At 30.6% G+C, this 17,611-nt stretch overlaps 1 protein-coding gene and 1 long non-coding RNA gene across 2 annotated transcripts; one reads left to right on the forward strand and one right to left on the reverse strand.

Annotated features, from left to right (window-relative positions):
• On the forward strand, positions 2,954 to 5,169 carry LOC109347314 (inactive LRR receptor-like serine/threonine-protein kinase BIR2). Its single transcript, XM_019587072.1, has one exon. The coding sequence runs from the start codon at positions 2,979 to 2,981 to the stop codon at positions 4,875 to 4,877; it is 1,899 nt and encodes a 632-aa protein (XP_019442617.1). The 5' UTR covers positions 2,954 to 2,978; the 3' UTR covers positions 4,878 to 5,169.
• Positions 8,929 to 10,772, reverse strand: LOC109347128. Its single transcript, XR_002107562.1, has 2 exons — positions 10,341 to 10,772; positions 8,929 to 8,969 (listed from the first exon to the last, which is right to left on the reverse strand). It is a non-coding gene; the product is annotated as an uncharacterized LOC109347128 (long non-coding RNA).

A 17,611-nucleotide genomic window follows, 5' to 3' on the forward strand; every position in this document is an offset into this window, starting at 1 on the left:
CCAAGTTGGTTGCACCATTTACATGATTTAAATTAGGAGCTACATTATTATTTCATATTTATTTTAGCCTGAGTTTTAATTAGGAATTTTATTATTCAAGTTAATTAGGACTTAGTCTTTTATTTTAGACCAAGACATTTAGATTACTTATTTATGTAATTGAATTGTCATTAATAAAGTTAAGTTGAATTAGAATTAAAATTGAGTTGTTTTAGTTGAGAGCACTTCTCCTAAACCTACCCCTTTGGCCGTGGCCATTGATGAGCTTTTATCAAGCTTCTTAAGCTTGTGGCAAGCAACACTTGACTTTTCAAGCTTCCATGCTTATGGCGTCTTCCATCTCATTCCTTTTCCACCTTCACTTTCATCCTACAAATCATACATTTCATCAATCATCTTCATCATTCAAATCGGCCCAAAACACTCCCTCCAACCCCCAACTAAGAACATTAACCCTAAATCTCCATCCTAACTTGACCTAAACCTTATACACATTACATCACTCAAAATAGCCCTAATATACATTCTAAACCCTACAAATTGTGGCCTACCCTAAATACAAAACCCTAACCTAATTACATAACACCAAACCGAACCTAAATAGCCCTAAAAGACTCTATTTCCTTACCAAAGCGGATTCACACATTCACAAACCTAAGATCAAGCTAAAACGATCCATAATTCAAAGGCATATCCTTGAGGTTGTCATCGAGTGGTTATCAGAGCTAAATTTAAGCTTGAAGATGTCAAGTCCAGAAAGGAGTCCCGCAATCTCTCCAAGATCAGCCTCACTAACTGTTAGGTTTCAAAACATGGTGGATACTCAATTCCAAGCCATCCAAAGACAATTGGAGGATTTGAGAATTCATTATGATAGGTGGCTGGATGAACAAAGACATGGCAGCCCCAATGGCCATGAAAGAAGAAGAAGGTCTGGGAGAGAGGAGAGACCAAGACATGATAGGCACGAAGAGGAAAGTCAAAGTGGTAGACATGATTCCTCAAGTGCCTATGGTAGTGAGATAAGAAGAAGGCCTGGAGATCACAACCATGGCAGCCCTGATCGTGGTCATGTTAGCCCAACCCATGAGGATAGGAGGTATAGAGATGGTGCAAACACTAGCCCTAACCGTGAGCATAGAGATATGGATGGTGTTCAAGTAAAATTCCCAAGCTTTTTAGGGATGAATGATCCAGATGCCTACTTGGCATGTGAATTAAAGATGGAACAAGTCTTTAATTGTCATGACTATTCAGAGGCAAAAAAAGTCAAGGTGGCAGCCCTTGAATTTCAAGAGTATGTTATGGTTTGGTGGGATCAGCACCAAAAGGATAGAGTGAGATGTGGAGATGTAGCTATATTGAGAAATCATTTGGAGTCCTCGAGAAAAGATAGAAATTCTTAGCCAGATGCACAATAAGTGTGAAGACCCAAATCAATATTATTATGGCTACATTTACATTGCATAATTATATTCGCATCAACTCAACTAATGACCCACTTTTTAATAAGTTAGAGCGACATCAAGATTATATACCATGAGATGAATATGAAGATGATGAAATCAATCATAAAACTTCGAATCAGACAAATTCTAGAATGAGGGGAAAACATGACAAGATTTCTCGCTTATTATGAGAGTCAATAAGATAAATTATTTTCTTTTCAGAATCTTTTGTGATGAATAAATTATTTTTCACTGATTTTTTTTCTTGCATTTGATTGTTAGATGAACATATAAAATATTTTCGTATTATATATTTAAATGATATGTAGTGTCAATGGTGGAAGAATATTATAAACTTATGTAACTAAATTGCATTTTTAGAAGAAAAAAATATTGAAAACAAAAAAATAATATTAAAACAAAACAAAATAGATGATTATTTTAAATTAGAGAATAAAATATATCCTCATATTATGAAATAATTTATCTCATCCAGTTAGTAAAAGTATGTCATGTATATTGTTTTGTTTAGTTTTAGAAATATTTTTGCAGAAAATAATTAATTAGGACACATGTCATGATTTTATTGCTGAAAGAAATAACGTATCTTCTTGTATCAGAATATACATTATTCTCTTTAAATTTTCTATATATTTAATTATTTTGATTAATATATATTTTAGTATATTTTAAATTTCAGCTAGTACAAAGCTCGTTTTACTGAACAACTTTAATTTAATAAGCTACATTCACAACTACAAACTTCCCACAACATTCACAAATAAAAGTTACCAGCCTACTAGGGATGGCAACAAGGCAAGTCGAGGTCGGATTTGTACTTATCCAACCCTGAACCCGAAATTCAAAACCTGAACTCAGGTGGGTTAAAAATAATGATATCATCCCCAAACCCAACAAGTTTCGGGTAACCCAAACTCCATGAAAAATCCGAATAATAAAGCTCTACACAACACATTAAACAATATTCATCTTATGAAAGTAACATAGTGAAAGTAACAAAGCTCCAAGCCATAACTAACTTGTTAGTTGGAATTTTTTTTAAGGCTTATCTCACTATCTAGAGAAGAAGGTGGTATATTGGCAATGAATCTTTTTAGGATTATTTCATGTACAAAAATATGAAAAATATATAGCTATAAAGTGTATGTATTGATATAATTTTTTTTTTAAGACCTATATATATATATATTTAATGGGTTTAAGACAAGTTTGAAGTATGATATCAAACATACCAAATTTGAACCCAAAAATTAAAGTTGGGTAAAAACCGAACTATAAACTTAAACTCAATCACATTGAATTTTCCTCGTTAAAATTGAATTAAATTCGGCCAAGTAACCACGAGTTCAATTTTCATTCTCATCTTACATCTACGACCTTACATCTACGGGTACAAGCTAACAACATAACTTATTTTCACATTTACCTAGCTGGATACCAAAGCTAAGCGAAACTGGTCAAACACAGTCTTAACTTACTCACTCACCCTTCCATGTTCACTTATTTTCTATGCACTTTTACCCTTTCCATAGAACACAACAAACCCATCTTCAAAATCAAAATTTTATCACTCCCTTCACCTCAAAAATGCATAAAAATCAAACCTTTACACTTAATTTTATCCTTTTCAGCTTCATAACATTCTGGGTCTTCTTCGTTTATTCCCAGGACGAAGACAACGTGAGATGTCTCAAAGGGATAAAAAAAACACTCCATGATCCTCAAAATCGCCTCTCCACGTGGCAGTTCGAGAACAACACCGTTGGTTTCATCTGCGACTTTGTTGGAGTTTCATGTTGGAATCAGAGAGAGAATAGGGTTATTGAGTTGGATCTTCGAGATTTTAAGTTATCGGGTCAGATCCCAGATTCTCTTAAATACTGTGGTAATAGTCTTCAAAAATTGGATCTTGGGTCTAACTTGTTGAGTTCTGAGATTCCCTCTGAGATTTGTAGTTGGATGCAGTTTTTGGTGCATTTGGATTTGTCAGATAATCAGCTTAGTGGGAATATTCCACCCACATTTGAGAACTGTTCTTATTTGAATGCATTGATGCTTCAAAACAATGATCTTAGTGGTTCTATTCCTTATGAATTTGGTGGTTTGAATAGGCTTAAGAAGTTTTCTGTTGCTAATAATCACCTTAGTGGGGCTATTCCTGCTTTTTTTAGTGGCTATGATAAGGAGGATTTTGTTGGGAATGATGGGTTGTGTGGGGGTCCTCTTGGATCTAAGTGTGGTGGGTTGAGTAAGAAGAGTCTTGCTATTATTATCGCTGCTGGCGTGTTCGGCGCCGCGGCGAGTTTGTTATTGGCTTTTGGGGTTTGGTGGTGGTATCATTTGAGGTTGAGTGGGAGGAGTAAGAGAGGGTATTGGGTTGGTGGCACGATTGGTGATGAAAATTGGGTTGCGAGATTGATAGGTTTTAAACTTGTTCAGGTTACTCTTTTTCAGAGACCTATTGTGAAGGTTAAGTTAGGGGACTTGTTGGCTGCTACTAATAATTTTAGTGCCAAAAATGTTATTATTTCGACGAGGACAGGGACTACTTATAAGGCGGATCTTCTGGATGGATCGACGCTCGCAGTGAAGAGGTTGAATACTTGTAAGAGTGGGGAGAAGCAGTTTCGGATGGAGGTGAATCGGCTAGGGCAGGTGAGGCATCCAAATTTGGCACCACTTTTGGGATTCTGTGTTGTGGAGGAGGAGAAGCTTTTGGTTTATAAGCATATGTCAAACGGGACTTTGTATTCGTTGTTGCATGAAAATGGCAGCGGTGTTTTGGATTGGTTGATGAGGTTTAGGATAGGGCTTGGCGCGGCTAGGGGTCTTGCCTGGCTGCACCATGGGTGCCATCCTCCGATTATACAGCAGAACATTTGCTCCAATGTGATTCTTGTCGATGAGGATTTCGATGCTAGGTTAATGGACTTTGGACTTGCAAGGCTTATGACATCTAACTCCAATAGTAATTTTGTGAATGGGGACTTGGGGGAACTCGGGTATATAGCTCCGGAATATCCGAGCACCCTTGTTGCTTCGTTGAAAGGAGATGTGTATGGATTTGGCGTCTTGCTTTTAGAGTTGGTCACTGGGCGCAAACCTCTTGAAGTGAGCAACAGCGAGGAAGAATTTAAGGGTAACTTAGTGGATTGGGTGAATATGCATTATAGCTTGGGTCGAATAAAGGATTGCATTGACAGAGCCATATCGGGAAGGGGACATGATGAGGAGATTCTGCAGTTTCTGAAAGTTTCATTGAACTGTGTAGTTTCTCGCCCCAAGGATAGGTGGTCTATGTACCAGGTTTATCATTCGTTAAAGGGTATATCCAAATTCCACAGTTTCTCTGAACATGACGATGAATTTCCCTTGATCTTTGGTAAGCCAGAAAACAAGTCGGCGTAGACGCGTAGTTCTCGACTAAGTATGGCTGCATGAAAAGATTCAACAGTTCTCACTATTTTCCTATTTGTAGTGGAGAGTTTGCAGAATGGCTTGCGCGATTCCGTACGTGACATTGAGCAGGTATAGTTGTACTTTGTATGATATAATGAACTTTCTCTGTAGACTTAGGTTATTGTGCTTTATGAAATGTACTTGTTTCTCTGTTGTATGAAAATGCAACTTCAAATGAGGTCCTTCATATTTGGAATATGCTTCACATTTGAATCCTCACATTAGTCTTGAAGCCGAAAAATGGAAATGTACTTGAATTCTTCAAAGATATCTCATCAGCAAAATGATTCATTCATCTGAATCTAATTGATTGGAAAGTTTGAAGCATTTGCCATCTGTATATATACAAAAAAATATCTTCATTTTCAAGTTTGGCACATCATTTGATCTGTTTAGGGGCTGTTTGGAAAAGCTTATTTCGGGTTATTAGAATAAAAAAGCCTTAATCTCGCAAGCGAAAAGATCGAGTTTTTTTAGTTTATTTCAATAATACTATTGATTAAACTCTTGTACAAGTATAGCTTTTATGATTGAAAGACTCCTTGTAGCTACTGAGTCACTAATGAACTCTGTTACTTGACATATACACAGTAAATTCCAGGTGAACTTTAATTCCAAGATTTGAATCTTGGAGTTTTAACTCAGGAGGGTTCTATATAACCGACAGAGATCACCTGTCCCAAACGGTTATGTATATCTATCTGAGACAGGCGATCTCTGTTATGTATATCTATCTCCTTCGGCTTGATTATTAGTTTCACATGTATATTTGTGAGGATATTGGGTTAAAGACACACACTACATGTATATATCATAAGGTTTGATATTTTTTTAATCATTTGAAAATATTAGCAACCATAATAAATAAAGAAAGGAGAAGTGTAAACATTTTAGGTAGAGGAATGTTAATTTCACAACATATGCTGATCTAGAAAAGTTTCAATAAAACAAAATACATGTTACCATACACTATTTCTATATTTTATATTTCCAAACCAAGATGATGCAATTTTATAATGTGCATGCAATTTTATAATGTTCATAACCTTTTTTTGTGTTCCACTTAATGTATGAACGTAGTGTGCATATAACATGGTAGAGACAATTACATATTCTGAAAGGATTAATTCTTTACTATAAGGTGGTAAAATATCTTTAATTACTAATTTAGAAAGAGTAAGTTTTCTATATATATTGCGACCTAAAGTAAATGTATAATTTTATAATATAAATAAATGTAAAAACATGCGAGTGGTTTAGTTTTTAAGGAAAAAATTATTTCAAACCAAAGAAATCGATTCTTTATAACACTAATACAAAATAGTCCAATAAAAATGGTTTCTAAAATGAATGATAAGTAGGTTGTTCTTTAATGACCAAAAAAAATGAATGGCATGTTGAGACCTTATAAGTCTAAAGTATATTTAAGATGTAAATCCTCTCTAATAGATCAAGTATGAAAACACAATTCAACCATTTTTCTTTTTTAACTTTGGTCTAGTAGTGTAACGTTTCATTAGATTATCAGGATGACCAAAAAGTTAAAGATTCGATTCCTAAGAGCTACACTTGCTGGGATGGGCAACTACAAACCCCGAAAAAGATTAATTTCTTACCAAAAAATATGATAAGATACAGGATAGACAAGGCAAGATGTGGGACCTTGTTAAGGATCAACCTACTTTTGATAATTATAAACATAGACATATGTTGGAGAATTGTGATCAAATTGAGTAGGGTCATATAGTTTTGCATATATCAAAATATTCAAAAAGGAGAAACAAAAAGTGCAAGGGATGAGAATTTGTCTCCCATGCAATGTAGAGAAGAAGAAAATTAAGCAAAAGTTTCTAATTTGAATCTTAGTTACTTTGGACCATGTCACATCCTTCTCAAATCTATAGAAATGAGACCAAAAAGAAAAAAAGCAAAGTTAAAGAAAAAGTATGAGGCAGAAATTGCTCCTTGGCTGATTTAGCTTTTGTGGGGACACATAAATTTTGTAACTTCTACTTAATTAATATATTTTCGTTTCTTTAGAGTGTGCAAAAGGGGTAATTTGATTTAGCTTCAAATTGTTTATAGGAAGTTTACTAATTAATTATATATTTTTATTTTATTCTACTTAAAACATTATTAGTTAATTAAAAGTAACAATTGCTTCACACCCTTACAAAAAGATATGATTAAACTAATAAAACCTTATTTAAAGTAAGCAAATTTTTTGAAGTGGTAACCTTCCTACCTGACTGGACACAATAGACAAGATATGATTAAAAATGAATGCATCACAGAGAAAGTTGGAGTATGTCATATTGTAGAAAAGATGGTATAACCATACCTTATATGGGTTATACATGTGTGAAGGAAACCAACCAATTGAAACCTTTTATAAGGAGAGAATATCAAATTAAAGTTAATCCAATTCATAGAGGAAGAAGACAGAGAAAAAATCATAGGGGAAATGACAAAGAAAGATTTAGAGCTCAATATTTTGTTAATGAACATAATTTATAATAGAACATTATGGCGTCACTCAATATATATATTCAACATAACCTAGTAACTGACATAAAGATTTGATTGTTGTTGTTGAATCTTCTTCCTTTTACATTATTCCGAATAGTGCCATTGGTAATTAAAATTGTGTATTTATAATTTTTTATTTAAAATAAAAAATATTTGATTCAAGATAAGCCTGAATATATAATTAGAAGCTAAGTGTCAACAACCTTTCATATCATTTGTAGTGTCTATTTTCAACCTAAAATTAGACAAACAATTATGAAAATGAAAATAATGTACACAATTTTTAAATCCATTTTGTCTACTCAATCTTAGTGGCATCACTATAGGTCCACATATAGCAAATAGATGAAGAAGAAAAAAGCAATGATCAAATCAAAATGGAAATGTTAACTGTATAAGCAACCTTTAAAATTAAGGAAAGTGTTTTTGTTGAACACAAGGCACTTAAAAAGAGGGTGCCACTATAAAAGGAATGACCAAAGATGAGTAAAAAGTTAAAGCCTAATTATATGATGCACAAAGATTAAGCTTTTTATTGCATACCCTCAATAATCTAATCTAATGTACTGTGGTTTTAATATTTGTTTTTTTAGCATATTCCTATCCATCTAGATTTAAGTGGAGGAAAAGTAAATGCTACTGTTGCCTTCAAAACTGTAGTATTTCTCAAAGTTCTGTGGTGCAATTTTTTTTGTTTATTTTTTATGTGTAAAAAATTAATCTTTTTGGGGATCCGTGACTGTCCATCTCAATAAGTGTCATTCAACTGAATCGAACTCTCAACTTTGGAGATTCAGTAAGACCTTACACAACTAGACCAACGCTTATTGGTTCTTGCGTGTAATTTTTTTTTTGGTTTCCCACAGGTATCCTCGCACTGGAGGCAATCTTGTGCGAGCCGGGCACATCCACAGGTAAGTGAGGCTAACTCTCCCAACGGGCATTTTTTCCATCTACAAGACTCGAACCCAGGTTCTTGCTTAAGGGGAATCAAGCATGTACCACTTGAACCAACGCCCGTTGATTCTTGCGTGTAATTTGTAATAGAAGATTGATGATAAAAAATAAAACGATAAAACAATAATAAGATGTATTTTTTCATTGACAAAAATGTTATTTCATTATATATAAAACAATAAAAGTGTTATACCATATTGTTTCTTTTTTTATTTTTATTTTGCAGTACTTACTTCTTTAGTACTCGAGATGATCCTGAATTTGAAAACATATATTGGTGCCAAAATTTTGGTTAATTCATTTCCTAAACTCTTGATTTACAATACCATCAAATATACATTCCAAAAAAAAACATTAATACTACACTTATTGGCTTAGAACACTCACACTAGTGATACTACTATGTAACAACAATAATTTATAGAACACAAGCTAAATTCTTAAAGGTATTGCAAAAATTCTTGAATTCTTCAATGATTTTTCCTCATGCTAGTTGTGTAACATCACAATAATGCTCATGCTTGCGTAGGTGGCTGTCTAAATTTCACTGCTCTCCTGAATTGCACAAAAATATACAAAATATTAAAGAGAGGTGATCTAAAAATATAAAAAAAAAAAAGATAGGTAAAAAACGATAATTTTAATTAAATATTTAATTCAATTAATTTATTTTTTTTATCAAGAGGGTGATACAAGAGTTTATACAAATAATAATAAAGATAATGGTATTAAATAGAAATGAGAAGAAATTACAAGGTACAACAAGATGTAGTATATGTTATAGTTAGTAAATTCTACTTTGAACTAAGGTACGAATTTATTTGTTCAATTCAAAGAGTGCAAAAAGTAGTTCATGATCCTCCAATAAATTAATCAAGCTTTCCTTAGAAAGGAAAATAAGTACCTAATTTTCCCCCACTAGTAACTAAAGTGGTACACTTCTTCACAAATATCTTTTTTTTAGATTTCTCATGAAAATAAGAGAAAGATTATTACTTAAAGAAGCTTTTGATAAAGAGTGAAAATTATCACTACCTTTAGTATTTCAGCATGAGTCCATTATAGCCCCCTTTAGCTTAGTACCAAAACAAATTGTACAAGCTTATTAGGTCATGCTTAATGATTTGAATGAAATGGATTTCAAGATTGTTTGTTCTTGATTAATTAACCTAACTTTTAATCTCTTACAAATGCATTTCTCATTTTATTTAATAAATGAGAATGTAATATTTATGCACTGTCAATATAGAAATTTATACATTGTAAGTACATTATCCACCGTTAATTTGGATTATCTTTTTCTAAAAAACCAATGATGATTAAATATAAATGGTGAATGATGAAATAACAATGTATAAAACTCATAATATATAATTCATATATTTTTTTCTCATTTTATTAGCATAAGTGTCACTAAGGAAGCATATATTGGTAAACTTGCCAAAATATACTATAAAAAATATACCATGAATACTATGATATGAGTCATGATTGGTATATTTCATAAATATAACAAAACATCACATAACAATAAAAATGAGGCATTTTGAGTAAAATGGCAACATGGTATTGAGATTTACACCATTTACTTATTTTGTTCACGGCAATATAAAAATGTTAATTTAGACCTTGATTTTTACATATATTGTTAGTTAATTTAGTTTATCTTCCAATCAACAATATAAGCTAAATTAATTGACAATGTACAAAATAAGAGACTAAAAAATTGTCTAGTTTATAATATCATGAAAAAAATTGATCAATGATATCAATCTTTTAAAGAATAAAATGATGTTTTACTCGAATTTTTTTACATAGCTTCCATGTGAAGGAGTAAAACCAAAGAGAACATAACATAACATGTTATAATTTTGTTATGTTCTATCAAAAACCAAATGCTACAAAGTATTTGAGAAATGTGTGTACCTGTTGTGAATGGGATCGGGTCCATTAGGAACTTTTCTCTTACTCGCAAATATCATTCCAGAATTTGAATGCTTCTTCATACCAATAAACTTCAAATGCTTGGAAATTACATGTAATGGAACTAGTACCATTGTTGTTTTGGTTTGATGAGGATTCATTATTGAGATTGCAAGTAACATAAACAAGATAATTCCAACACATACCAAAGCTCCAAGAAGCAACCTTCTACTAATGCTAAAACTCATATCTTAATTTCTCCTATGACTTTTCACCTACCTAGTGGCAATGTCTTGCAACTGAAGTTGAATGCATGAGAATGTTTCACTAACATTTTGGCATTGATCGTATAAGAATAATAGTAAAAGAAGAATATAGGAAAGGAAATAAAGAAAGAAAGAGAAATAGTGAAAGGGACAAAGTAAAGAAGTGGTTCCTAACTTGGCGGGCTTGGAGTGAGTCTATTTTTTTTATATGTTGAAGGGTATCTTAACGAAATTTTATTGTCTCAAATCATATCTCATGTTGTCATGATCAATGAAAATATGTCACATTGATTAAAAAATTTAAACATTAATTATTATTTTTGTTTCATTATCATTAGTCCGAGATTTTATATGAGTCACGATCTGGAACAACAGATCCTTGTTCATCTCCTCTTACTTACCATATGAGTAAAAAAATTAATCTCTTTTGAATACGTGGTTACCTCTTTTAAAAGTTTTGCTCATAAGATTTAAACTTTTTACCTTTAACCTAAATGATACCTGAGAATTTAATGATACTTACATTCCACTAACACTCTTTACTATATTTAAAGGCATATGTTTCTCTATCCTTCATATATTTTATTTATTCTATATTACATAGATGTACTTCATTACTTTTTAAATGTTATCATGGTGATTTTTGCTTTGAATGGTTAACCATTAACCAATGACCATTCATAGGTTTGTAGCTCGTAAATATATACAAGTAACAGAATGATATGTGAGTTATTCTCCACGAAATTGTTAAGTATCTTCTTAAAAACAATATAATAACATAAGATATATTTTTGGATAGGATGTATAAAGCAACATAATACCCCTCATTTTCATGTTTTTTCTCTAAATTTTTTTGATGTTTTTATAAATTCAGCACATATTTATATTCTATTTTCTAACCATACCATTTTTTTATTATTCCTCTTTTTCATATTTGTTTCATCTATTTTTATTTAATGCAGTTTCCAATGAGGATTTAACTGTGGTTATGAGTCATTTCATCAAAATTTTAATTGTTTTAATGATTTCTTAAATAGTGTGTATTACCTTACAATATCCTATTTAGTAATTAGTACAAAAAATTTGAGTGGCTGGCAATTTTTTTCTTACTTTTGTCTTTTTCTTCATAAAAAAATTGTCAATACTTAATATATAAAGTTGTAAAAAAAAATATTTGTCTTAGTTTTTAGGAGCAAGATCGATATTCTAGGATAATTAAAATAGTCACTTCCTATTTTCAAATATTTGTACAAAAAAATGCGAAAATAATAAAAGTTATAAAATGAAATCAAAATTCAAGTTCACATTCATATTAACAGAAATGAAAACACAAATCACTATTATAATTAATGAAAACAAAAACAATTTTCTTTATCCAAACATGCCTTAAAAATTTGTGTTCAAAAAAGGGAATGAGAAAAAGTGAGAAGAGAGCGTGAAGAAACATAAAAGGCAAGTGAATCAGAAAAGTTACTTATTTGAGCCTCTTTTGGTGTTAAAAAAAGGGTCCACTTCAACTATCTTTTAATGATATATATTTATATACACATACATGCATTATAGAATTTGATATAATATCTTTAGAGAAAGAACAATAATTTCTTCTTTAAAACATGCTTAGAATACCAAATTGATTCTTGTAAGATTATTAATATCAAACTGGTATACAAATTATGACTTTTTTCATCAAGTAACATCAATTTGATCCCAAGAATAAATATAAATGATTAGTCTATTTTGATTCTTAAAAATATCGATGTAAAAATGTTCCAACTAATTTAGACAACATAAAAACAAAGCTGATGTGAATAGAACTTTGTCGTGCAAGGAAGAACCATGCATATATAAATGTGTAGCACCATGCTACTATAAAGTGGGACTAGTGAAGTTGAAGGAAGCTTATTATTTGGTGCATTTTTTTTTTATAAGCAAAATGATCCAATAAAAGGCACAATGGGTGCCAACCCAAATACAAATCAACAGTCAATCACAGACGGCTACTCCTGAAAATATGAGAAATACAAGACCTAGGATTTATACACCAATGAGCAAAATCATAATAGCAAGGATCACTAATAGAAGAGAACCATGTCCAAGATCGGATCTGAATTAAATCCATAACATGAATAAAGCTAACCTCCTTAGCCGAAAAAATCGCATCGTTTCTCATTAGCCAAATCAACCATAACACAATGACCAAAGGAAAAAATCATAGTCTAACCCTCAAATAGTTTAAGAGTAGTAACTCAAACTAAGTGGCATTAAGTATCCAAGCCCTTTGGAAGACTATCTCTTATGCATGCATTCTATCCCAACCCTAGTTTTTTTTCCTTTACTGAGGAAAGTTACTATTCAAAGATTAAAAAAAAGTGATTTGAGCATGAGGTTCCCACCTAGTGAGGTTTGGAGAGGATATATATATATATATATATATATATATATATATATATATATTGTTATCCTTATAAGCGAAGAGATTGTTTACAGGATTTGAACTTATAACATTTAGGTCATCACAAAGCAAACAACATTTTCATTACACCATGGTTCACCCTCTCACAATTTTTTAACATTTGCACGTCCTAATCTCAATCCAAAGATCAACAACAACAATCAAGTCATAATCTCAATTTAAAGATTAGCAAACAACAAACAAATAACTTTCAATGCACTCATGCTACATGTCGGTTCATATCTAGTTATGAGTCCATACCATGCAAAACTTGTAAAGTTTGGGTTTGTAGAGCACATGTAATATGGTGTAATAATCTAACATTTACTATGCATGAATACTCCAAAATTGGCAACGAACAATTCCATATTGTACCAATATTTATCTAATATATCATACTTGCATTGCACAATATACAAGCATTAGTGTGTTTGGCCGATACTACATTAACAATAACAATCAAGCCTTTATCTCACACAAGAAACATGTGTAAAGCAAGATTTCTATGTACAGCAACAAAAGCTCAATTAGAATGTTGTATGTGTTTTGGATTTAGTGTCCAAGTTAGGTTATAATAAATTTTCAAAAACATTGTTTCCCTCAAAATAGTGAAAACCAAACATGTCATTATGTATATCTCAAAAGCATGTTCCTAACCCATCTTATTTCAATAAAATTTGAACATATAATAAAAATTAACATGTATGTTTTCTACTAATCAAAATTTTTAGTAGGTATTGCAATAAAAGTATCTTCTTCAACTAATTATGAAATTTGCCTCATCTGAACCCCATAGTCAACTTGTGTATATGGGAGGGGTAACATTTATGTAATCAAATTGGTCCTTGTTTCCTGCATGAAAAAAAATAATCAAAGTTAGAACATTAGAGATGAAAAGTTGCTAGGAATCACAAATTTTCTTATTGTTTTGATGACAAATCGCATGCTAATTTTCGTAGCATACACCAATATTTTAAATTGCACTCTGTAACTATAATATTATGATTTTGATAGTTTCCACAAAAGTATTAGAATATTGTGGGTGCTTGTTAAACGGGCAGGATTGCCCATTTTGTTGTTGCTGATCACAAGGAGAAGAATGTTTTGTACTAAACAAAAAGTGGATAACTAATTTGTCTTGATTTATCAATGTTTGTAAGGAGGTTAATCTTTGTCATGACAAACACTTATGAATTAATATCTTCTCCTCCCTTCATCTTCTTATATTATTCACCTTGTTCTTGTTCTAACATTCCTTTAGTTCTATAATATTTTTTGTAAATTCTATTTTCAATGGAAGTGTTCTAATATATCTTAAAAAAAGTTAGGAAAGAGAAGGAGAAAGTGAAAATGGCTCGAGAAGGGTTTATCCACATAAAAATCTGTCCAAATGTCCTATCGTATTAAAAGTTGGTTATCCCTCCCAACAAGTGTCCATTCCAGGAATCGAAATTTTGACATGTTAGTCATCCTGAAGTTTAGTAGGGCTTTATACTACTAAACCAACACTTGTAAACCAGTTTACTATAAGAGATTAAGCTTATAAATACTATTGTAATAGACTTAAGTGATAATAAATTGTAGTTATCATTACCAACAAGATGTCAGTTTAGTGGTATAAGGTCTCACTGGATCTCCAAAGTCAAAGATTCGATTCCTATGAGCGACACTTATTGGAAATGACAATCACATATCCAAAAGAGATTAATTCCTTACCAAGGTAAGAGATACCCTTGGTTGTACCAAAAGAAATTGTAGTTATCCTTAGAATTAAAATGGTAAGACACTATATTAGAATAGCTTAATTTTATTATTAAATTGGATTTAATATTTTTGCACTAAAAATGCAAGTGTTTATATACATTATTAACACATTGTTCATCATTTATAAGTTTAACATTATTGACTCTTAAACAAAAGTAATAAAAGTGGATTGTGGATAATGTGTAGATCATGTAAAAAAATTAGGGATATAAGATTCAATTTAGATTGTTTTTAGTGCATTTCATGAACTGAATAGTTCTGTCAATGATGAAATTTTGTATAGGACCAAACGCAAAGCTACCATGAACAATTTTGTTTGTTTCAGTTCCACGATTTGGTTATTTTATATATATAAAAAATCTTACAATACTTCAAATTATTTTCCATAAAGCACTATTTATCCATTTCAACTACCATTTTAGCTAAAAGAAAAACTAACATACATACTTCAAAATTTAAAACACAATTCATATGCATAATATAAATGCATACATAAAACCAAGCCATATCCAGAAACTTGGCAAAAGACTAATACTATGAAAATGTTGAAACAATGTTAAAATGTCAACAAGATGTTATTATATATTTGATTATCATAATAAAATTGTGTGATTAATAATACATTCTTACTTCTTAAATTGTCTGAAAGAAAAAATAAAAAACTACTTATATAACATCTCAAGTACAATATCTTCTAAGATTTTTTATGAGGATATATATATTTGCTTTGAGAAGAAACTAGCAAATAATAAAGAATTTATACAAAGTTTGTAGGTATCCAGGATTGAATTTTTATTGTTGAGCAAAATGGTAAAGATTCATGCTAATAAAAAGGGCCTTTAATTATTAATATATTTGATACACTATTGAGTGTAGGATACACTAATTATTAATATATTTAGCTACTATATTTCCTAATATGGGTGTATATTAATTCTAAATATGCTAAACATTCGGTTCAAGGATTCCAACGTGAGAATTTCAAATCAAATAATATAAATACATTTAAAAAAGTCTAACTTCAAAATCTAATACTTTATTCAATATGACATTTATTTTATTCCTTTACTTTATTAGGTATATGAAACAATGAAAATATTTTTTAATATGTGATTCAGTTTAATTTGGGTGGTTCCTAAATCCCTAGAAGTGAATTTGACCAATCTTAAATAGTTCCTTTAAAAAAGAACTGACTTGAGTTGTGAAATTGAACTGAAGCTAATGTTTTGATTTGATTTAGTTTCATTGATTATCATAATAAAATTGAACTTGAATTTTAAAACTCATCGCTATTGAATTAATCAAGTTGATCCAACAGTTGGGGTTCATTTTGATGCCCTTAATTATTATTGTTTTGAATTTCAATTTATGTGGTTGTATATTTTCCCCAAAAATATTAAAGTATTATTTTTGTCTAATTCTTGAATGATTGGGATCAGCACGATGATACATGGATGTAATATCAAATTATCAATGCACTATCAATTAAAAAGTTATACAAATTATTATATTATCTATCACTCATTTATAATGTATTAATTAAATATAAATTATAAAATGGTATTATAAAAAATTCATACAATATTAGTGTATACATTTTTCTTTGAGACTTGTGCAAAATCTCTTTCATTTGATCTCAATCATATATTTTATGTTTTTCAGGAATTGAGAATTTTTAATTAATGTGAACAACTTCACTTTCACTTGAAAGCTATGGATTTTATATTGAGAAGCCACCTCAATGATAATGAAATATATCTCTATCAACATTGGGAAGCATAAACATATTTAAGTCTAATGTTTAATAATATGAATGATAGTTGCATATCAAATCTATTATTTCATAATTTGTCCAAAAAGAAATATTCAAACTCTTTAGATGTTATTAAAACGTAATGGGTCAAACCAATAAACTAATTAATTTGTGAAATCTTTTTATTGAATTGATTACTAAAATGTGTGGTCTACCATTCTTCCAATGCATTGACAATACTATTTATTTTAGGGAAAATATTACAAAGACGCGTAAAACTTTATACTTTTTTGTACACAATCATCATTAACTATCTTCTCTTTTTAATTAATCTTCAAGTTTGAACATTTAGTGAAATTAATATATCAAGATGTTGTTCTAGTAGTGTAAGGTTTAATTAAAACTTTATGATAAATAAAAGGTCGATAGTTCAATTATGGGGAACGACACGTATTGGGAGGGCAACTACACGTCCTAAAAGAAATTAATTTCTTATCTATAGGGTGAGAGAATACCCTTATTAATACCAAAAAATTTTAGTGAAATTAATCATTTGTTAAGTTAGTGTTTATATCATTAAGGGTCAACAACCCAAGAGATAGATATGTTTGCATCACCTATATTGGAAAAAATACTCCTAACTTCCTTAGTTAATTTGCATGGTTAAAATTAAAAATGAAAATTATAATAATCACCAAGAAGTACCCATTCTCAACCATATTGAACAAATATGAACACTCATTTTTATTGCATGGAAGCTATTTTAAGATTCAAAAAATAATAAGAAGGGGTGGAAAATTTGAAGGCAACAATAAGAAAAAGGGGAATATAATAATGCATAAGGCAGGATCTGTTAGGAAAAAATTAAAAGTAAAATAATCCAATTGTAAAGATTTACTTAAAGTTGTTGGTTTAGATTTGTTGACCGTTAGTGAGATAATATTTTATCCTATTTTATTAGTTTTCCAACTTATTTTCACCAGCTTGTGTTTTAAATAATATTAATTATTTTCTCATATATTATTATTATTATATGTAT

This window comes from Lupinus angustifolius, chromosome LG05 (genome assembly GCF_001865875.1).
Source record: "Lupinus angustifolius cultivar Tanjil chromosome LG05, LupAngTanjil_v1.0, whole genome shotgun sequence".
NCBI classification, from domain to species: domain Eukaryota; kingdom Viridiplantae; phylum Streptophyta; class Magnoliopsida; order Fabales; family Fabaceae; genus Lupinus; species Lupinus angustifolius.

What these genes read in the sequence shown, in the direction of transcription:
- LOC109347314 (XM_019587072.1), top strand. Translation starts at nt 2,979, where the DNA reads ATGCACTTTTACCCTTTCCATAGAACACAACAAACCCATCTTCAAAAT.